At 39.3% G+C, this 24,456-nt stretch overlaps 1 protein-coding gene across 4 annotated transcripts in view; it reads right to left on the reverse strand.

The window, feature by feature from the left end:
• The window catches only part of SEMA6D (semaphorin 6D), a 57,074-nt gene that overhangs the window by 27,426 nt on the left and 5,192 nt on the right, over window positions 1-24,456 (reverse strand). For all 4 annotated transcript variants that reach the window (XM_075273433.1, XM_075273431.1, XM_075273432.1 and 1 more), the window contains exon 2: window positions 616-769. In XM_075273433.1, coding sequence (XP_075129534.1) covers window positions 616-724 — 109 coding nt within the window. In that variant the 5' untranslated portion in view covers window positions 725-769. The remainder of the gene's footprint in view (window positions 1-615; window positions 770-24,456) is intronic.

Genomic DNA, 24,456 nt, shown 5'->3' on the forward strand with positions numbered 1-24,456 from the left:
CCTCCAAAAGACAACTGCAGAGTATATTATACACATTCTAGAAAGTTCTTAGGGACAGTCATGTTCTCCTGGAAACACAGACTACAATATACTGGAGAGGTTTTAGCTAAATTAATCTGTGTTATAGGATTCTATGCAAATAAGTCAGTGTACCGAGAGGCTGAACAATGAAGCCGTCTGGGAGAATCAGAACAGAACTATGTCTGCATAAGACAGCAAATTCATCATATATTTAAGTACTGACTAAAGGGACAGAAAGGGAAAAGATAAGAAAGGAAAGGAGCAAATTGCCTATCTGTAACTCTGCAAGACAGACTAGAAATGTGGTCACCTTCTCTCGGTCACCTTTACAGCTGGGGGTGCAGAGAACACTTAGTGTGGGGTGGAATGGAGGACATTTGCTACCCAAATAGTAGGGAGAGGCTAGGGGGCAGCACACGTGTATGACCATTGATTCTATCAAGCTAAGGACAAGGCATCAATGGTGGGACCCACAGCAGTGATAAGTTTGGGCTAGAAGGGCAACATGTCTTTATCCCATGAGCAACAAATGTATTATAGTTTAGGCAGCTTGATACATGCACAATATAGAGTTAATGGTAAAAAAATACTTACAGTGATAATCTACAATGTTAATAGGCTCGTCATCTTCAGGGAAGCTAACTGCATAGACCAATGACGCCATTACCAGCACCATGCCAGCATGAAGCACACACAGCGTCATGGCTTATAAAATGGACGAGTCCACAGTTGGATAACAGGCTATTACCTAGGAGAAAAACAAACCTGTAAATCATCTTTTCATTGATTCACAAAAATATTATTTTCAACCTGCCCAATTTCAGAATGATGGACAAATGGTTACATAACACTGAATTAAGATATTATCTGTTCATACATATAAGAAGTAATATCAAGCAACGTGTACGGTGTATATCATCCTGCAAACTTACAGTATGACATATCGTAATAGAATAGATCATCATTCTGGGAAATGTCAGCTGAAATAGATTTCTTCTCTTATGACTGTATTCATATTCTAAGCACGTACCATCGTAGTTAGTCAATGATACTAAAAAAATATATGCTGAGTAACTTCTGAATGGATATTATTACTGTTAAAGGGAAACTGTCAACTGGTTTGGGGACACTAAACCACCAGCGTCATGGATCCCAGCCTATGTACCCTGCAATATGGCCCACTTCAATGTGAAGGGTACCTACAAATAAGTGAGGTGAACTGACCAATGCAGGCTGGTAAACTAATGCATTTCCAGTAAGAATAACGTAGGAACATCACAACAGAGAGTTATTTAATTATTAATACAACTATATTAGAATAGTCTGCTATAAAATCAAGTTGAAATAAAGACATTACTAATACCAATGATATAATAAAGTAACGTAATATTAGCAATTGTGCACCAGTTTCCATTACTAACCCTGAACAAACATTTGATAGACTGCACTTGTTATCAAAAAATTGGTAAAATATCCCACACGTACGTACATACTTGTGCAAACCTTTCAGTGTACACAGCAAACATATAAAGTATACACGTCCTGCCCTGGAAAGTTTACAAGTCATAGAGTTCTGCAAATAGAAGCAAACGCGGCTGTACGTGATGTTATATGGACACCAGTGAAACATGTATAAATGTAAAATATCTTGTCATTACAGAACTGATTATTAAAAACAAGTATACATATTTTGGCTATCATAAATGGGGTTTCATAGATCATCTTTTAACCTTTGTGCCAAAGCCAAAAGTGGATTCAAAGGTAATGGGAAATACAGCTGAAGAACGTATACTTCTGCTTTCTGCATCAAGAAAATGCAGGGTTTATAGATGTCGTAGTATTGCTGTATTCTCAATAGGGCGAGGGGAATATTATAATATATTATAATATCAGATTTTGGTGGTTTGACACTTGGCACCACACTGGTAATCTGTTCTCAGCACTACAGAACTCTAATGTACAAGATTACAAGGGAAAAGAACAGTAGAGAATGAAGGGCACATAACTAAATAGAACCCCTTTAATCACTACCATTGGAAGTATAACATATTTGACACTGATAAAGTTAGGTAAAGGAGAACAAGTCAAAAACTTTACTCCTTCAAGCAGAACGTGAGGGACAATACTAAATGTTCAGGCCATTGGTTGGAACTAGGATCACCACTTACTAACCAGGCAGCGAAAAAGACTCTATAAAAGAAAGAAGTTATTTAGGCCACTATATAATTGAGATTCTGTACACTAGAAGTAATAGAAATAGGTCAGAACACTTCTATAACATGGGATGCTATAGAGTATGTCTTATTTGATATGAACCTCAGCAGGGCCTCATAGAAATCTATGAGTACCCTATTAGAGCTCTATACAATTTGGAGGTTGTATGGATGTGTCTTATAGCTGTGTGCATGAGGCCACATAACTAAAGATCCTGTTTCACCTCAGCAAATTCCAGCGGCATACAGATTTCCCCAATGAGACTGAAATGTATGGAAACTCTTACTATTCCACAAAGACCGGGTTGTGTTATAGTGAGATCCTACACTTAAGCCCCTTCAGTTATGGTATGCTTCCAGTAAAGGTTAATAAATAGTTTGTTTAATCCAGAAAGACATATAGAAGTCGCAGGTGCGGGACTGCACGGAAGATACTTGCCGGAGCCTCGCTCCATGCTGAGGTATGCCCTACAATAAGCAGAAAAAGCTATGGACTCGGTAATAGTGATATAGTGGAAAAATGTTCAATTTAGTAGCAATGGGGAATAATAGCCTGGTGCACTATACGACTGTTATAAAAAGGGATTTGGGAGGAACGGCACGTTTACACTACCTGCTGCCTGTTATTTTCACAGTTTTGGATGCAGGAAAAGGCATTATCTGAAATGCATGGATATCACCTTCACTGTTGAGAGAAGACAAATGATGTTTCCAAATGTCTTGTCACTTGTCAATTTTAACCGCTAATTTATCAGTCCTTTCCCCGCGGATTTATCTACAATAACAATTCATGTTACACGGGCGGCTGGGTTAAATGTTATTTGTTACAAATCCATGTACGCGTTTGTCAGTTCCATTACTTTATTGAAATATGGCACTATGATATTAAAGTGGCATTTAAATGGATTTTTTCCCCCCAAACTGGCTTACAAAATTTTTTATCCTCTCTAGTAGACTATATGAGAATGACTTAAAGGGGTTACTGCACTTGAGTCCACGTTGTCTATTTGGCCGTCCTAGAGCTCGTGTAATACATCATCAGGTATAACTTGAAGCTCCTGGGGCCTAGTGCCAAACCTGTAATGGGACCCAAACCTACTTTGTCCCATTCAGAATAGTGGTATAGTTTATGTGGCAGAGAGATATTTGGGGCCTACTTGGGTTCCATGGACCTGTAGGGATGGCTACCTCTGCACCCCCTATAGATATACCCCCCTTTTCTCTTTACATGTTTCATGCAGAAACCGCACGCACCTCATTATAGTCTATGGGGTTTGTGTGGTTTCTTAGCTAACCACTTTTTAACACGTATAGGTTTCCGTTCAGGGGGTCCCCAAATGGAATACCGAACACAGATGTGAACCGGGCCTTATTCCCAAACTACATGATACAACTCCTCAGTAGAGATGAGCGAACAGTAAAATGTTCGAGGTTCGATATTCGTTTCGAGTAGCCCCTCAATATTCGACTACTCGAATCGAATATCGAACCCTATTATAGTCTATGGGGAGAAAATGTTCGTTTCAGGGGTAGGCAACATTCAATCAAATTATACTTACAAAGTCCACGAGTGAGGGTTGGGCTGGATCCTCCGAGAAGTCTTCTCCTTGCAGCGTCCCCGCAGCATCTTCCGTCTCTGAATTCACTCTGCCAGGCATCGGGCCTGGGCAGAGCCGACTGCGCATGCCCGCACTACAAGCGGACATGCGCAGTCAGCTCTGCCCAGGCCCAATGCCTGGCAGAGTGAATTAAGAGTCGGAAGACACCGCGGGGAATCTGCACGGAGAAGACTTCTAAAGGTAGGAGAAGAACCAGCGTTGATTGGCCGACTGTATAGCATTCGGCCAATCAATGCTGGTTCTGCATCGAACTTTTACATTCGAATAGCGAGTGGTACTCGATCGAGTACGAGTATTTTGAATACCATAGTATTCGATCGAATACCTACTCGATCGAGTACTACTCGCTCATCTCTACTCCTCAGACCTGCTGATAACATACACTCCTCCCAAATCCCTTTTCATGGCAGTCTTATCAGTCTTTTATTTCGCATTCCTACTATATTGAACATTTTTACAGTATATCACTAGAAGAGCTCCTATCTTTTTTTATTTATTGTGGGGCATACATCATACAGGGGCCCTTACATTACAAGTCAGACATTTCTTCTCCTATTGGGGCTTTATCTTACACCAGGGGCTCTGAAATGAGATTTTTCATTTTTTATACTACATGTCAATGAACCTTTTCCCTTGAATTGTGCTGTTGTACCATAATGTCAAAATGTGGCATTCTCAAAAGTGAACAATGCTGTAAACTAGGCACTATGTATCTTTTTTCTGGCAGAAATAACCCGTCATAAAAGTTATATACGGAACTAACATGAAGTTCCTGCTTTTTCTTCAAAAACAGAAAGCTATTAAGGAGGGCATTTTAAGGAATAATGTATCCGTCTTATTTATAGCTAGGAATATAAGACGTTACCTCGTAGTCCCATGAACTCTGAGTGGCTTGTATTGTTTGTATAATTCATAGTAGGGGTAAATGATATCATTGAAGAAAATGTCCTCTCATTTTAGTTTTTTTTTGCAATTCTATGGTGCCTATACACAGGTTTAGTTGATGTTATGAAGTGCAATAATACTAATGTCATTGGTCATAAAAATCACTTTTTCCATTTTTTTTGTTATTTAAAGCGACATAACTCAGTATCAGTTCTAAAATTTGCAACATTTATATAGTATAGATTATGTAGGATCTTAATAGTTGGCGTGAACCTGTGTCTAGTTCACACAGGGGATGGCATATTTCACAAAGTGAAAAATTACAAATAAACATCCAAAGGTCCAATACTACTAGTTAAAAATGTCCATATTTTTGCCATTATAGCACATAAACTGATATGTTACTACAGAGGGTACTGGTGCCCAGACCCTCATAAACCCACTAAGGAAGTCATCTACATTTACATAATAAGTGAAGAGCCCTTAAGTTGTCCACAGTCTTAGACAGCTGTCAGCTCTTCCTCTAGATCAACCTGCTCCTCCCATACATATATATCCTTGGCTTGGCCAAGTGTTCTCAACAGGTAGAGGATAATAATCTACAGCCAGACACAGAACAAAAAAGACTGAGCATGTTAAATTCAACATGCCTGACCCTTCTTCCTCCAACATCTGCATCAGGAGAATCAGCCCCCCATGTACAATATACAGTAAGCCGTCATCAGTGAGTTTAACTAACATTCATATAAGGACATATGCAACGACTTTGTATGTTCTTCCCATGTTTGTGTGGGTTTCATCCGGGTACTCTGTCAGACCTACACGGGACAGCGACTGACAATCTCTGTAAAGCGCTGCAGTAAATGTTGGCCCAATACAAATAAGCGAAATAAATGAAAAGCTAAATATATGTGTACAGCAATCTTCACCTGAATAGTTTTTGTGGCTCTTGCAGTTTTCGTGATGCTATACTCTAGTGAGTCTAACTTTATACTGCTGAGACTACCATGTAGAATTACATTTCAATGAATATGTTTACATAAATGAATTATCGTCTCGTGGCGATGAACAAAGTTTAATCACACAAAGCAGCAGAACAATCAACCAATGTCATGAAGCCACTTAAGTGAATTATTAAAATTATTAAAATTCAATCACCTAAAGGCAGAATGCTAACTATATCACAAAAAGGTCAGCGTATTCTTGTTGGAAGCATTTACTGACATAAGCACTTTGGCCCCTGCTCCAAAATCCGATGAGGCTTGCAGATAAAGAAATCTGTGCAGAAAGTCTGGAGCTGCAAATATCATTAAAACCATCCATTGCTGAGTCCTGATATCTTTTTTCATAGCAGCATAAGAGCAGAAATTTGGAGATGAATTTGTCCAGGAATGTTATAAATGATAATAGGCACAGACTACTAGTTTATAGTTATGGCTTCTTTATTTGCCAATAAAAGGTCAACTAACTTTATTCTTTACTAAAATGTTTGTAAAATTATATATTTTATATACATTATTAATATATTATTATTATTATTATTGTTATTATGCCACCTTATTAATTTATACATAGTTCCTAGACAAGATGATACAACATTTACATACTAAGCCCAGACATAGGTTTTTCATTGATGACCCAATGGCGCAAGTTGTGGTTTTGCTGGCAGGTATATGAGCAACCAAATCATTCTTTTAGTTGATGGTAGCCTATTTTTTATGTCAATCTAATGTTTTACTGACAGCTACTTACAGTACTTCCTAGTTTTATCTAAATGTCAGGGTAGCAACGATATTACTTTCTTAACCTAGGCTATGTTTTATGGATAGTTGAAGACTTCCTGTGATGGGTCACTCCATACACCATTGATGATGATGATTTTGGCCATTAGTTACTGGTTAGTGGTTACTCAATAACAAGGCAGACTCTTATTCTAATAGACAGAAAATAATTTTGCAGAAATGGGTTAAACAAGAGGGTCAGCAAGGAAATATTCTATGAGCCCACTAGTGAGGAACTGACAAAATACTGCAGATTTAGGGTGCTAGGCCCAAGATTTGTCTCATGCCAAAAATCTATTCTGTGGTGTTCAAGTGTAAAATAAGGAAATGTAAAAAATACACTTCAAATTTAAAAACTTCAAGGAACATCTTCATGGATGTGCAGCATGAAGTGATGCTTGACACGGCTCACATGGCAGGGAGATCTATCCTTGTGTGTCAGTGACAGGTAAGATTTTTTTTTTTTTTTTTGCATTGGACCACTAATCCAGGAGGTAATTTGACTTTCTGCACTGGTCTAAAAATAAGCACTGCTATAAACATAAAGGGGTTGTAAAATTAATAACTTACCAAAAAAATGGTCAGAATGCTATATAAATCTATAAAGCAATACTAAGCAATACTCACCTCACTGATGCCTTGCTACTCCCATGCCATGACTCTTTTGACCCTTGCTGTTATCTGCGTCCTGGTCCCTCTCAACATACAGGAACCTGCTGTGCAGTCGATCAACGACCACATCAATGACCTGTCTCACAACCAGCGATTGACAGCGCAGTCAGTATCGTCATCTACATCAAGAGAGACTAGGAGGCAAAGACTGTCTGGGGACCCTGAAAACATCAAAAGGGGATTGGCTGGGGATCGATAAGGTGAGGATAACTTTTGTAATTTTATTTATCAATAATCTTCTTATTGGTTTTTCAGATTTTGTTTTCCCAAATTTTCATAGACAATAATATATTTTCCAGTTGGATGTGGGAAGGTCCCAATAAAACATAGAATGAGGGTCAAAGGCCCAACAACAGTCACAAAGCCTGTTATAATTTTTTGACAGAATTCTGTGCCTGCTTTTAAAATATATGTGTAATGACCAGACATCCCCTTTAAGCAGAAAAACAAAATCTCCAAAATCCTAGAATAGTTTTTTTTCTTAAATGGAAGATATCAATATCTATTAAGAATGTTAAGAAAGCAATTCTTTAAGACTGGAGATACACAGGAATTTTTATTTATAAGGGGACGTCAATGCATCATGTCATGAGATAAAATCCAGGAAAAGTCCCTGTACCATGCATTGTGTCAAATCCATCAAGTCAAGATATGCACTCCTACTAATATTATCATTATATGGCTTCCTAGCGAGCTGCTGAGATGCCGGAACAATCACGGGTACAGCGCGATGAACAAGTTCAGCGGCAGGCCAGCTTGACAGCTGCTGAAACGCTGCAGCAGGTGGATCATTGACGCCAACAACATACTCACTATATGGCGTCCCAGTGAGCTGCTGAGATGCCGGAACAATCACAGGCACAGTGTGAGGAACAAGTTCAGCAGCAGGACAGCTTAAAAGCTGACGAAACGGCAGAGCAGTCAAACCATCGACGGGAGCAATTTGCTGAATATAGGTGGATCATTAACGCCAACAACACACAGACGAAGTCGCGGGCAGATCCTAGTGTAATATAAGTAAAGAAAGTCCTACCACTATAGTGTGCCCTCTTTTACATGGGACCCCACACTAGAATGACTCACCTCTCTCTTGGCTTGGCATCCAATGAATTCAGGGCAAGTGGATTTCAGCCATATTATGTTTAGCATACACAAGAAATAGTCTAGTCTCTCTGGACCTGGGCCTCAAGTGGAGTCCAGTTCATCCATATTATGCCCTAATAAATATCCACCTTGGGCAGATAGTTGTCATGTACAACCAAAATGGAGTCAACTACACTCCCCAAAATGCACAATACCAGTATGATATGCTGTTACAGCTAAAACTCAGCACCAAGTGGGGCTACTAATAGAAAATCTTGCAATGTCGCTTACAAATGACCATACAAATAAACTTAGCACAAATGATAGATCATAAAACAATATTTGTGGAATATAAACATATACTGACTTGTCAAATTCCACCAAAGTGTTAATACTCTGCCTTGTCGACACTAAAAAGCTATCAATTCTTGCTGTCAATATCATTCAGAAAACTGATCGGTACTGTTGGAACATTTTGCCCAGCTGTCGAAAGTCAACAAGAAGTTTCTTTGTGTTTCGCAGTCATTCAACTGCAATCCATAAAATCATTTTGGAACAAGTGTTGAATGATCTAACTGCAAAACAATCAAGTGATGTAGAATTTGGTCATTCTCTACGCTGAAAACGTTAGCCAGCAGCCCTATTGTTTATTGATCAAGTCATCTGCCAGGAAAAGAGAGCCATTCGTGGAAGTCAGCTACGTGCCTCAGCAAGCTTACAAAAGTCAACGAAAACATATCATACAAAGCACAATAAAGAATAAATGAACCCTAGAAGCAAAGGCCTAGCTCAGCCATCTGGTCTTCAATATGTGGACTTGGTGAATTGGTTTTGGAGCATCAGTATGGCACCATAAAAATCAATAGCCTTTATTATTCCCTATACCTTTCCATCATCTCTGTGTTCTAAGGAACCTAATAAACTTAGGTCAAATTATTTTAGCAATGTAGTAGATCAAAATTCACAACCATTGTCACATACGACAGTCCAAAAGCCCTTTATTACAGGAGATATAGCTGTGCTGGTAAACACTAAATTTTCCTTCTGTCATAGCTGGACAAATCCCAGCAGCCAGGTAGACAATGTGCCTATAAATTTGATACTGACACCTACATTTTTGGCTGATATCTCCCTGAAAGTTCTTGTTGGCAAGCAATTACATTATAAAGGAAGGGTTAGACATTGTTCTAGCTGGCTCTAAAGTCTACAGTATTTCATCCACCCCCATTCCCATCCCCATATTAAAGAGCTTCACTTTTGCTATATTTGTTGCTATAGGTTTATTATATTATTAATGACTATATAAAAGTTTATCAGAACATATCGATGGATTCCTACTGAAAGTATGGTATAACATATTATGACTATACTAGCTTTTACCCGCGACTTCGTCTGCGGTGATTTGAGAATTGGGCGGACACAGACGTGTGAAACTGTAAAAGTGCTTTAAAAAGTTTGGTGGGCTAGCAAATGTGATTTGATGTGTTATATTGTGTATGTAGTAATACAGACAATGTGATGTGTTATACAGCCTGTGTACAGGAGTATATATGTATCAGGTACTGTATATAACAGTGATAGGAGATACATGTAATATATAGTATATACAGCCTGTGTACAGGAGTATATATGTATCAGGCACTGTATATAGCAGTGATAGGTAATACATGTAATATATAGTATGTACAGCCTGTGTACAGGAGTATATATGTATCAGGTACTGTATATAGCAGTGATAGGAGATACATGTAATTACAATGTGATGTGTTGTATTGTGTATGTATAGTGGAAAGCTATATGTAAATGTGAGTGAGTAGAGTGAGGGCTACTTCTGAGGTGACAGTAAGGAGTGTGCAGGCAGGTTGAGGCAGGAAATGCCAGGCAGTGTGTGTGAGTCTATAGCTGGGGCTAGGAGTCCTGCTTTTGTGAGTCTCCTGCTAGGAAGCCATGTTGTTTAGTGGCACCAAAAGTAGCCTGTGACTCAATCCTGAGGGAAAACTATGTTTGTGGAAAATTGCACGCAAATGCGTCCAGGCGTTTTAGCGTGATTGAGGAACAAACATCCAAACTCACAAACATCCAAACACACAAACTTTCACACTTATAATATTAGTAGGATTTTCAATTCCTAAAAAAGGTAGACGACAATATTCATAATTAAATGGGTTTTGACGATTTGCAGCAACTAGGCTAAAGAAGGAACGAAGACAGATGAGGACCACCGTACTGGCGGCCTTAGGGGATGTAGTCGGTTGTTAGGGCTAGTTCACACGGGGTTCCACGTGCACACATTCCGTTGCAATGGATTAGGCCCAAATGAATGGGCCGGAGCCGCAGCTGATTCAGCCGTGGAATCCACGCAAAATAGGGCCGCTCGCTTATTTTTTCCGCTAAAAGCTAGCGGAAAAAAGAAGCGAGCGGCTCCCATTGAAGTCGATGGGAGCAACGGATTTTGAGGCGGATTCCGCCTCAAAATCTGCTGCCAACTTGCCCCATGTGAACTAGTCCTTAATGTTACTTTTTTATTTGATACCATTTTAAAGCGTTTTAGCAACCCCAGGTCTCGAAACCATGTTCATCCATGCGTGTGCACATGATTATTATTATTAACCTTAGCCATCCATCCAGTTTTATGCTATGTAGAGTTTATTTTTGTGATTTTATTCTCTTACCACGACTATGATGATGATCACACATCATAAATTAGGACTTTCTGTGAAAGTCCCCCTATATAAAATATACGACATTACTTCCTTATCATTACACGAGTCGGTTTTAACACTTATTAACAGCCTGCCACTCTACCGGACCGAGGAAACATGTGATAATAAACTACCCTGCCTCGCCAATGTGCCCGCTATGACTACATTTAACTATTAAGACCCCAGACACATCTGTCTACTTCCCGACCAGATACATGTGTACGTTTTGTTTGGATGATTTGGGAGGGAGGAATACAAATGTGTGTGCTTTGTTCCTCATCACTGTGTACTTAGTCTCCTATTTTCGCTATAGACACGTCTTCGGCAATGAAAGCCTACAGTGCTGTTCTTGTTTGTCAGCACCAGATACTTCAGATACAGCATTGGAGAAATGGAGAGGATTCTGGGGCATGATACTAATTGATTGTGATAGAACAAATAGCAGTTCTGTCACTTAAAAACACTACTTGACTTGTTTCAAAGAATCCGCATTAACACCTCTTGATCTGTGTCAAAGTGAAAAAATGTTTAATATTAAAACGATGAAGCCCTCGCTACTGAAAATCTCGGCTTTGATCTTAATTGGCTTCTGGTACTGCTAGTTATATTTCAGTTGTTTGCCAGCTTTTAATATTACAGAAAACCAATCCTTCCCCCTTGAACAAGAACAAGCTGGCAGAATTCTTGAAAGTAGGTTCAATGCTTTTTAATGATGCTGGTGCTTAGTGCTTCATTTGACTCACTCCGAGAACTAAATGCTGCTTTGATTAATAAAAGCACTTTGTACAGACTATTTCAAGCAAAGAAAAAAAAAAAATCCTAAAACCCAAGATAACTGCATTTTTATTTTAAAATTTCATTTTGAATAATGCATAAACGTGAGATCATTATATGTGCTCAGTCTACATAATTCTCCTATTAGACAGGACTAGCTTTAATAATATATAGCATTTTTTTTCCTCCTATAGTGCCGTGAGTGCGTTCTGAAATTTTGCAGGCGAAAATGATTCTCTGCTCCACTGAGCCCATAATATTATTTTGTGCCGAAGGCCTGAGATCACGAAGCGCGTTGACACTGGGATCGGCACCAAGTTCTACCATCTGAAAAGCAGTGGTCTACTTCTTGATGGAAAATAATTTGGAGGAAAAAAGCTTATTCATCATTTCTCTTAAATTACAAAATTCTATTTAGTCATTTTTAGATGCTCTCTGCGTGCCCGGGCTGACTCTCTGGAGCTAAAACACAAGTAAGCATGAATTTCTCCTAGCACCTTCCAGTGAGGGCCGTGTAAATACAAAATTATACAATAAATGTGTAATAGAAAAGGGGTGTACTTTATCAGAAAGTGGGTGTGGCCTAAATTGCTACACCATGTGGAAAAAAAGGCGGCATAGTTTTGGTGCACTTTTTTGTTCTAATCTAAGACAACTAATAAGTGGTGTAAAGTTAGATTAGACAGTCCAGACATATGCCAGGTTTATCAAACAGCATTAGACACTTTGATAAATATGGTGCATTTTCAGACTATTATATGTTTGTGTTGATTAAAATTAGACAGTATTAGTAAATCTGCCCAATTGTATTTTGGTTGTCTGAAAAACACCCCCTACAAGGTCCATTTAAAGCAGGGGGGATGTGACTCAGACTCCCCCAAAGCCATCTAAGAAATTGTCTATTTTATAGAGAAGCCGAGGGGACCAAAAATTGCAAAGGAGGGTGCCAGGTATTTTAAATATGCATTATTATACTATACATTGACTATAATGTTTTTAATAAGGAAAAATATCTTTGTACCATGTTAGCCAGTGGATATGAAATATAAAAAATTGAGAGTCTTCAGTAGTTGATACCTTTTTTGATGGCTAACTAAAATGATGACAGATTGCGAGCTTTCAAGGTTTCTAGGCCTCTTCCTCAGGCATAGTTTCTGAAGAAATGCATATTTATCCAAAAAGAGACACAACCTAACAGTTGCTACAAGATAAGGGCTCGTTCACATCTGCGCCCGGTCTCCGTTCATACAGGTTTCCGTTTCCTGCACAAAACTGAGCAGGAGACGGAAACCTGCAGGACTCTTTCATACTCATTCATTTGAATGGGTTTGAAAGATGTCCGGCCGTGAGCGTTGGTGAGTGTTTTATGCTCTCCGCCGCGAAACCGGTTTTTTAAAATCGGACACAGAGTCGGACATGCAGTACTCTGTGTCCGATTTTAAAAAACCGGTTTCGCGGCAGAGAGCATAAAATGCTCACCGGCGCTCACGGCCGGACCCAGTCTGAAAACTGAGAACGGAGATTGAACGCTAGTGTGAACCTAGCGTCATATTAACATAACTAGATAACCTGCATGCAACAGTTATTATCAGCAAACTTTTATGGACTGTCAAATCTTTATTGGCAGGTCACTTAACCCTAAATCATAGCATAATACAGATTTGCCACTTTGAATAGTTGATAAGTAGGATGGCGCCCCCTATGGGAGCTATAATGGCGGTCACCTGTTGTCATAGATAGAACTGAATAGAATTTAATTGAATAACATTTTTAACGCCTAACATTTTTATTTTCCATTTCAAGTCAGCAAGCTTTTTCAGATGAATTTCTTGCTATATGTTCAAGACCGTAAGAATTGTATGGGGCACCTCCTAGATGACTGAGACCCCTGACTACTCTTCAAAGATGAAATAAGAAGACTCTCATAAATGTTACAATGAGGAGATGACACGGAGCACCCAGTCGTGACAATAGTTCACTGTACTCTATTTTATCATAATCAGAACTGATGTGATGTCGTGGCACAACACCGACCAGATGTACAACCAGTCTATGAATCCAGAACAACAGCTCAGAAAAAGTATGTGATGAGAATGGCCACGCACCATACTCTCCTGCCAGCGTACAACAGCCCTGGCTCAGCTTGTGTTTCAATAATCAATACATGCTTGTACATAAAACCAAAATATTTCATGAATTCCAAAGACAAAGTTCACAAAGTTCAGCCAGAGTATCCTGTGCTAGAAATGAACCACACGATATCAGGCCCAATGTCACACCAGTACAAACAGCCATAGAAATGGGCCACTTTGTTATTCTTAGGGAACCTTCACATGGAGTAAACGCATGTGTATTTTTGCAAAATACACGTATAAAAATACACGTGTAAAAATAAGACTCCCTTTGACTTCAATGATATTTTTTACATGTGTAAAAATACGCCTGTAAAATGTCATTGAAGTCAATGGGAGTCTTATTTTTACACATGTAAAAATACACGTGTATTTTGCAAAAATATGCGCACGTTTACTCTGTGTGAAGGCTCCCTTAATCTCGACAAATACTCCATTATACGCTCTAACTCCACACAAGCTTTTTTTCAGGCTATTTTCTTGAAATGCTATTTACAAAGATATAGGAGTCAAACAATTCATAATGCTTACAACTGAGACACACCACACAATATACAACATGGGTATAGACCTTACATAGTGAAGACAGTATACTGGCTGACAGCTTTTACTTCAGGCCCTTCGCCCTCTTATTTGCACACTTGGATCAATTGGCCTTGCATATGCTCCAAGTGGGGATAGATCAACATCTAACACTGAGGAAAATAAGGATGTGAAGTTTATAATTATGTAATGTATGAAAAACATTATTATCTTTAAAAGCTGAATGCTAGATATAGTTGCTTATGCTCGAAACCTGGATATAGTGATACGTTGAGAAGAAGATGGCACCTCAACTTCAGAGTGCAAGAAAAAAGAAAGGCTTGGCTTGCCGCCAGAAAACATCTCCCAAGGTTACCACGCAGGATCGAGAGTAGCTGGCTATATATAGAACTGCTTAAACTTTCTTTTTCTGTTTGATTGAGATGTACTATACCAATCAGGAATGAATATGAAAATTTATGATGTTGTTATCTCTCTTACTTTCTCTGCTACTATTTAACCCCGTGGTCTTAAATAAAAGTGTGTCAGCACACATTCCTTAGCTCAGAGAAGAACGAATACCAACACAGAGTGGTGTGACTTCTTTACCACCTGGCACACAGCCTAATTAATTAGGACAACGACAGTTACCAAGGATTATTGGTTATTTAGTCATAAACATGACTCTAACCTTATCAAGGACACCCCTATATATATATTACATGTTTGAATGGTTCTGTTAAAATTGTCAAAGCCTACTGACCTCAATCTAACATGCATGGCCCTTTTAGGGCCAGCTCAAGCTTTAGGTAGTATTTTCCACTCTAGTAATCACTGCACATTGATTCTGGGATGTGGTGAGATGTTTTATTTACCCCACAAGCCAGATGTACCATACTATTCCAGTTTACACTGTGGCATTGTAAAATAATTGTCAAAAACTACATCTGTATCTTAAGATGTTATAGCATAGAAACAGTGCCAAAAAAAAAAACATTTACTGCACCCACTACCTGCAAATGTGCATGGACCTTGTTTTATATGTAGTCATCCTTTGTAAACGGTGTAGTCTTTGTAATAAATCTGCAGCAGATGTTGCTCTTATCTATGACAGTTTCTTCATTGTATCGAACCTGTCCCTATGTCAGTATCAATGAATTTGCTTTGAGACAGATAGAGAGGGAACACCTTCTTACATTTCATTTATATGTTGAATTTCTTTTTTTTCTTTTTTTTTTTTTTTTAAATGTAGATTGTGAGCCCCACATAGAGCTCACAATGTACATTTTTTTTCCCCTATCAGTATGTCTTTTTTGGAATATGGGATGGAAATCCATGCAAACACAGGGAGAACATACAAACTCCTTGCAGATGGATTTTTGCCCTTGGCGGGATTTGAACACCAGGACTCCAGCGCTGCAAGGCTGCAGTGCTAACCACTGAGCTGCTGTGTGGCCCCTACATGTCGAATTTCGACAGCAATTGGTTGGCTGTCCATTATGTTCAGCAATATACCCATCAATTGGCACAAAGAGTAGAAATAAACTACAGAGCTACTTGTTCCATTGAGCTGCTGAACTGTTATCCATTACTTTTCAGCAAGCACATCAATGAGAAGCGATATATACCAATGCCATGTCAGTGCCCACCTTCCCACCAAAGGCACATCAGTAATGAATTGAATACGCATGTAGTCAGATGAGAACTATCTGGGCTATATAAAGCAATTAGGCCGGGTTACTCATCGCTGAGAAAAGCTCAAGTGAAAGCAGGTTCTTTCTAAATTAGCCAAATCGAAACGGTGCAATGATGAGTCAACGCTGCGATCATAGGGGCCTTATTTACATATGAAATACACTTTTGTATCTCCCATGAATATAGTTAAAGTGAAACTTTGCCTCCATTATAATAATAATGAAGGCATTTGTTTCCCCCATTGCAAACTGCCAGCCTAGAGCGAGCGGCACAGCTCTGAATATTTACACAGACAACAGCTAAGAAATAAAAATCATTCTAAAATAACATTTCCGCGGCTTTAATATCTTTTTGTGGGCTGAAAACAAGACATCCCATAAACCATGACCTGCAAACCTTCACATTTATACATAGGAACCCCAGAATGTTAGCACAGAGCAGAGAGGGACATGGACCTTCGGTACAAGTTATACAAGGATAAAGTTGTTGGCATCCATTCCCATGCCACCCGAATACTAGATGGGTAGTAACTCAGTCATCCTAGAATTAAGAAATGACTGGATTTCAATAACAACAAGTATAAAATATTCATTGTGTGTTTTTATAACCTAGAGAAACTACATTTGGAAGGCTCTCGAAATGAGAACATTTGAGGTTCACAGCAGGACCACATGCATTAAAACGAGAAATGTTAATACGAAGGAGCAAAGGGTGGCAGCACAGGACTAGAAATAATGTGGTAATACAGTAGACAATGTGGAGGCCGGACAGTACCATGACACTAAGAATCATAAGGAGAAAAAGGCTGCTTTATTCACTAAAACTGAATACAATAAGTATAACACTTGTTTATTTTTCTATATTTGGGATACCATTACATTGAGTCTGTCACTAGAACCTGGCATATCCACCCAGCCCCACAGAAAGGTTAGGGTTAAAGGGGCTCTATCAGCAAAATTATGCTCCGGAGCGCTACTGCGCAGGCTCACTCGCCATACTTACTTGGCAGTTCACGAGCGTGCATTACGCTCGTGTAGTTCTACGGGGACTGGCAAGGGAAGCGCTACTACACAGGCGCGGGATTTGAAGACAAGAACACGGAAGAAGACACGGAACCAGAGGGCGTAACTACAAGAAGACAGAAGAGACAGGCGTGCCCGAAGCTGACGTCTCACCGTGCATCCCCGCTCATGGTGCACATTCAGGTACGATTAGCATATATGTTTTAATGCTTTTATTTAAAAGGGGGGGGGGAATATAACATTTACGGTGCCTGAATAGCCTTTTTAAAGGCTATTTACGCATATGTGGGGCTCTATTAGCATAATTTTGCTGATAGAGCCCCTTTAAATTAACTAATCTGCATTTTCCCCTAGTGATCCGATGCTTCTGTTGCTGAGATCACTTTTTTTGTCAATATGCAAATAAGCTGTTTGGAGCAATGAGGGTGTTGCTGCTGAGCTAAAGAGCTAAGTGTCAGCGCTCTCCTTGCTCCAAAGATCTACTGCAAATTTACAAAATGGTGACATTTCAGCAATGGACGCACCAAGTCACAAGAGCAAAACACATTTCAATCCAAGTGACTGTTTGTCTGTCTGTCAGACTGGGCTAATATGCACAGTTCAGGTAACAGATTTCCTTTAAGAAACTGCCCAAACACCATCATTACTATCTATGATGATATTATATATGCTGTTACACATTTACTTTCTGAACAGCAAAGTTTTATTTCACATATTATTATATTCAGTAATGAAGGGCTATTGTCAAAGGGACCTTGTTCTATCGAACATGCAGCCAGACCTCCTAGCAGCATCTTATAGAGCAGGAGGAGCTGAGCAGACTGATACAGTATGTAGTGTTACACAGAATATAAAACTTATGATTTATTGATGTCATTCCATCAGAGGATCAGAAAAGTTACTCCAAATAACAGAGACTGCAACGTTATGTTTCCTTTCTAAAAAAAAACATTAGCCAGAAAAGTACTTCCATTTTTATTGAGAGAATAAATATGGATACAAATGTAAAGTCTTCCATTTGCATGGGAAACTTTTTTGGTCTAATGCTCTGGTTATTGCACACTAAGGGCTTATTCAGACAATCGCGAAAAACGGATCTGTGATGTCCATTTTAGCAATACCTGTCAGACGTCCATTTTGAGAACACATTAAATCCAATGTGTCTATTCTATGTCCGTTTTTTTACGGGCATCAAAAACACTGACATGCACTATCTTTGTCTGTGAGAGAGGACACAGATAGTGCCATATGAATCAACCCATTGAAATTCATGGGTTCTACAAGGACCATGCAACAGCTGTTTCGAAGAGCGCCCTTGTGAATAATGACTGTCCGCGCATTTGCACAGACACACACATCTATTTTTCATGGGCATTAGGTCCGTGAAAACCGATACAGCCATGTGTGTAAGGCCTAACTATAGCAGAATAATGGCCCGCTCTGTCTGTGTTTGGGTCCACTGAAGTTGTCTTCCCTCATGTTGGTTTACTTTTTGTATAAGAAAAAATATACATTTGTACCATATTAGCCAGTGGATATGAAATGTAAAGATTGAGAGTCCTCAGTAGTTGATACCTTTTTTAATGGCTAACAAAAAATGATAACAGATTGCCAGCTTTCGGGACTGCTAGGTCCCTTCATCAGGCATGGTATAACACAATTTCTGAAGGCAAGCAAGAAACACTCTATTCCTGTATGTGCTTGCCTTCAGAAATTGTGTTATACCAAGCCTGATGAAGGGACCTAGCAGTCCCGAAAGCTGGCAATCTGTCCTCAATTTTTTTAACCTTTAAAAAGGTATCAACTACTGAAGACTCTCAATCTGTACATTTGGTTTACTTTTGTCATGGAAGAAAAAGTCCTGCTTGTACGACGTATCATGTTTTTTTTTACTTTACTTCATAAAAAAGCAACATTTCCACTGACAATGAGAATTTAGAGCAAAGATTGGACATGTCTTTGGATCAGTGCAACTAAGTCCAGGGCCTCACATGGTGGAAACGCCATGGCAAAAGCTGCAGTTTTACAGTCACAGATTGCAGAAAAATACACACAGTGGAAATGCTGTGATTTCCAAAATATGATTTTGGAAATTGCAAAATGTCAGTTATACCTACAGAAATGCCAGCAGTTTCCCTATAGGTATAATTATAACAGAAAGTCTGCAGAGGAAGACACTGTGGATTTTCTGTGAAAAGTACTGCGGAAAAAAACATGATGCGGTTTCGCCGCGGTATATTTTGCAGCACTATCTCACTGAGGCCCATTACATCATATGATTTTAGCTAAAAACATCAATTTCATTTGTGGGATTTTATTGACCTTGTTAAAAAATAACTTTTCAGAACAATCCTGAGTTGTATGAATCCCAGAAGGCAGGTAGAAAATGAAGATAGAAAAAGACCACTGGCCCCAAAACACTACAGTTTGTTGATGTTGATGAAGCTAGATTCTGTTCACACTAGCACTGCGGCTTTCACCTATACTATAGTAGTGTTATGACCGCTATGCTGCACGCATTGCGAAACGGTGCTAAATAATGACTAACATCATAACGTTGTATTAGCGTCAGTCATTTTTCTGTTGGGCTTTAAAAATTTGTTCAGGTTTTAGGATTTTATGGCATATTCGTAGGATAAGTTGTAAATATCTGATCAGTGGAGGCTGATGTTTGGCCCCCCTGCACTGATCAGCTGTATAGGGCCGCCATTGATGCTAGTAATATACACAACACAGGGCCAGAAGCACTTGACTCTGTGCTCTATATAGAGGGTGGACACCGGTATTGACATTTTGTCCTGTACTGAGTACAAAACGGGTGCTTGAAGCATCTGGGATCGCTGGGGTACCAACAGCCCATAAAATCCTAAAACCTGGGCAACCCCTTGAAGTGTTTTTGGATGGTACAAATAATGGTCTAGAGTTCTAGACCCTTCTATATTTGTTGTCAAAAATATCAGATACCAAAATACAAAGCCCATAACACAAGCCTTATGTGTTCCAGCATATTCCCTTTATTTTCTTCCCACAGTCCAAAATTTTAGAAGCAAGCAAACTTCTAAATGTCAAAAAAAAAAAATCCTTATTGCTTAGTAATGTTTCAAGATATAAAATTACCATACTTTACACTTGACATATCTAGAAATCGAAAAGATCTGTCAAAAAACTCATAAAACTACTGCCTTATGGTGGTAAAATCCCAAGGTAGGAGAGTGTGGTATCCATGAATGTGACTAGAAAAGTTCTAGGCAAGGAAGTCTATTTCTCTAGACCCACAAGCTTATCCCAAGTTATTTCACAATTTTATTAAACTCCTAAAACTTGCAAAATTTGCTTCATTTCCAACCTAACTCATTGGGGTTATTAAAAACAGACTTGGCTGACTCGATCTTCGGTGTGTGAATCATACTGTAAGCTCCACTGGCACAATGCTTTTTTCTCTCGTTCTTTCTATAGATATATATACACTCAGGATAATTTTGGATCTTTCTCAGGTGTCATTAGGCTATTTTTATCCATCTTAATGTCTAATATTGCCAGAAATGAGCTTTGTCTTCTCACCAGGTAGATGCTAAGTGCAGTCAGTGACTCAGCAAGCGCCACCTCACATTAACACTACACAGCTGTGACTTCATACTGACGACCGATTAGTAGGACATATTAATGAGGCGACATGTATATCACTGAATAACCTTAACACACCCATCTGTAATGGACTTATTCCGGGAGCCACATTTCTGCTGACATACACATTACAATTAACATAGGCCGATTTCCATTCAATGTGTGTCCACTTCCATCTAAGGGTTGGTTCACACTAGCGCTTGTATTCCGTATGCAAGGAGTCCGCATGGAGATCCCCCCGGACGGAATGCAATCGCAATTGCAAGCGATGTGCTTGCAAAGCACATGGAGCCCATAGACTATAATGGGCTCAGTGTGCTTGCTGCGCACTGCCCGCACAAATGAATTGTGCGGATAGTCTATGGTTATAGTCTATGGGCTCCGTGTGCTTAACTGCACAGCGCTTGCAGTAGCGTTGGTATTCCGTTCGGGGGGGGGGGGGGTGTCTCCATGTGGACTCCTTGCGGACAGAATACAAGCGCTAGTGTGAACCAACCCTAAGGTGTTTGGCCTACACACTTTGCCAAACTGAGCTCACTTGTGTATGACACTTCGGAAAGGGAGCTGTAGAAGAACGCGTCAGCTGTTAGTCATTCCTATAAATTTCATTAGTAAACATATTTTCACACAAACTTCAGGAATGTTACAGACTAGAGATGAGCGAACACTGTTTGGATCAGCCGATCCGAACAGCACGCACCCATAGAAATGAATGGAAGCACCTGTGACACTGACTTTGCCGGCGGCCGGCCGGCCTCACAGGTGCTTCCACTCATTTCTATGGGTGCGTGCTGTTCGGATCGGCTGATCCAAACAGTGTTCGCTCATCTCTATTACAGACAAGTAAAGGTGGAAGAGATTAACAATGGTTGCAATATAATTGATACATAAAAATATATTATGACTGAGGCCTTCATACGTCAGTTCACTGTTTTTCATAAGTGTATATATGCCAAAACCAGAAGTATGTCAAAAACTCAGAACAAGTCCATTATACATGATCTCTGTGTAGACTCCTGGTTCTAGATTAAACACGGAAGGAAAAAAAATGACTAAAACACTAATGCCTGAAGGAAGTATATTAGATGTCTAGATTTCATCTTGTTGCTAACGGAAACAGTCGACAAGCTAGTAGACAGACACTGATGTAACAGCTTTGCTGTGAGGATCTTTTTGGTTTATATTCAGAAGTGCAGTGTGCCAGGTGTAAGGACAGAATGAGCCTGCTATGTGCAGCCAACACCAAGCCACCAAGGAATACTCACAGATTTAATCCCAGAATTGTTAACGTGGCTCTGATCTAAACACCACAAGCTGCAGAAATGTACTGCAATATATTTACAAAGTTACTCAATAGATATCTATAAAGACCAAGGAAAAATACTGACCAAGTACTTAAAGTGGCCTTACGCTCAGTTAACAGTCACTTTCACAAATTTCATCAAATTTGCCTGCAAAATATAAAGCAACATGCAGCGCTATTTTATCCAGTAAAATGAAAGACACCATAATGGAGCCAGGTTCTGGGGATAATATCACTCCTTAAGGAGAGATCACCTTTACATGCGTTTGGAGACTTACAAAAGCCTTTTTTTCGACTGGGGGATTATGGGAAAAAATATGCAAATCTGTTTTCCAAGATGTAAATAGGCAAACAGTGTCTCTGTTTGCTGCTCTCTAGGGGCAGCCCCCTTAAACATCATGCCCGACGTTTTCAACAAGCCTTAATGCTATGATGCAGGCCCCGATAGACCCCAAGTCACTGGGATACTTTATGCTCCATTTTATTTTATCATTTGACGGAAGCGACACAATTGAGATTTTTGTTTTTCTGTTCCTATGACCCTGATGCATACATACATAAAAAAAACGACAATAACGTTCAGCACTATTTTACCCAGTAAACCAAAAGACACCATAATGGAGCCCCGATAGACCCCAAGTCACTGGGATCCATTCTGCTCCATTTTATTTTATCATTTCATGGACCCGACATGATTGAGGTTTTTGTTTTTCTGTTCCTATGACCCTGATACATACATTCATAAAAAAACGACAATAAGGTTCAGCACTATTTTACGCAGTAAAATTAAAGACACCATGATGGAGGCCCTACAGACCCCATTATAGTCACTGAGATCCCGTAAACTCTTTTGTTATTTATCATTTGATGGATTCGGCACTAATGTTATTTTTGTTTTTTTGGTTCCTATAACCCTGATATATACATATTTAAAAAACAACAATATCCTTTACTCCTTAGATGGAGATTTTTTCCTTGAGCTCTGGCTGTTTATTAAGCATAGCCACAAATTCTAATACGTCTAAAGGAGGACATTTACGTACATTGAGCTATTTGTATTCAATCTATTGAAGGACTTTAGCTTCTGAACAAAGGAAAATGAGTAAGATTCCAGTAAATAATTGTCATGGCCTTGTTAGAAGATGTTTTAGTGCCAGTATGTCTAGTGGTCACTGGTATGGCAGATGTCCACCACGTACATGTAGAATATGCCTATATTTCTAATTGTCTAATTTCATTTTCTTAGATCTCAGATGACAAATTGGTGTCTGTCTGCTCCTGAATGACCAAATATTTATTAGCTAGAAGGAAATGAGAGCAGAAGATCATTCTTGTGGAAATCTGCCAGCTTGTAAGCAGCTTATATCCAGCCTCATCAATAAGGGCACAGACAGGGTGCTGTTTTCATTTAGTTTGATGGCAAGCCTGCTTGATGTAGGAGGCTAAAAAGCGACAGTAACAATTTTGGACATATCACTGGCAGCGGGCAATGAGAAGATATTTCCTTTCTAATGGCTCATCAGCTGAATACACATTGTCAAAGTTTTCAGGAAACTCGCAGAAAACTGGATGGCGCAGATGGCACGGCACATCTCTCCACACCCAAGGGCATGGAATAAACAGGCTGGTGCTCTGTTTATGTTTTGGTTTAGGTCTAGTAAAAATACACAGCCCCAGGACAACAACGGATGGACCCACCCTCTAAATAGTCATGCTTGACAGGACTGCTGAAATATCCTCAACCTCCAGATAAAAGAGCCTGGCTGTCTGATCTCTGTCGATGACGGGACTGGTCTAGACACAGAGACAATAGATAGCAACTGATGGAGCTGCCTTTAATCCCAACCTTAGCTTGGTTTGATATCTGAAAAGTGACTTCCCTGGCCTGGGGCTGTGAAAGAAAGCAAATTACACGTAAAGAGGGCTAGAGAAATGGTGGCTATAGAGATTAGTTACATGTCACATGAAAGGGCTCAGTTATATGAGACATGTTCTATTATTTGTATAGTACAAGGGATTTAAGGCCTACGTATATGGCAGCAATGACAACTTCTCCTCTGACCAGAAATCAGTACAATGTGCACTGAGCTGAAGTATATTAAGAAGATATCAATATTTAGTCTACTAGATAAAAAGTGGTTTAATGGTGAGATACCAAAATAACAAAAAGACTGAAAATATATATTATTATTAGTCACAAATTTTTTTGGGAAAACGAGGCAACTGGTATCAATCTCATGTTTTTTTTGCCTTCCTCTGGATCAACACTGTAGGGTTAGCATTTGGACTTGACAGACCCGTGTCTTCTAACCTCATCTACTATGTTAGGCTATATGTAACAAGAATGTGCGCATGTATGGGTTCATAAGAAAATGTCATGGACATCACATGAATGATATCCATGTGCC

This window comes from Leptodactylus fuscus, chromosome 5 (assembly GCF_031893055.1).
Source record: "Leptodactylus fuscus isolate aLepFus1 chromosome 5, aLepFus1.hap2, whole genome shotgun sequence".
NCBI classification, from domain to species: Eukaryota; Metazoa; Chordata; class Amphibia; order Anura; family Leptodactylidae; genus Leptodactylus; species Leptodactylus fuscus.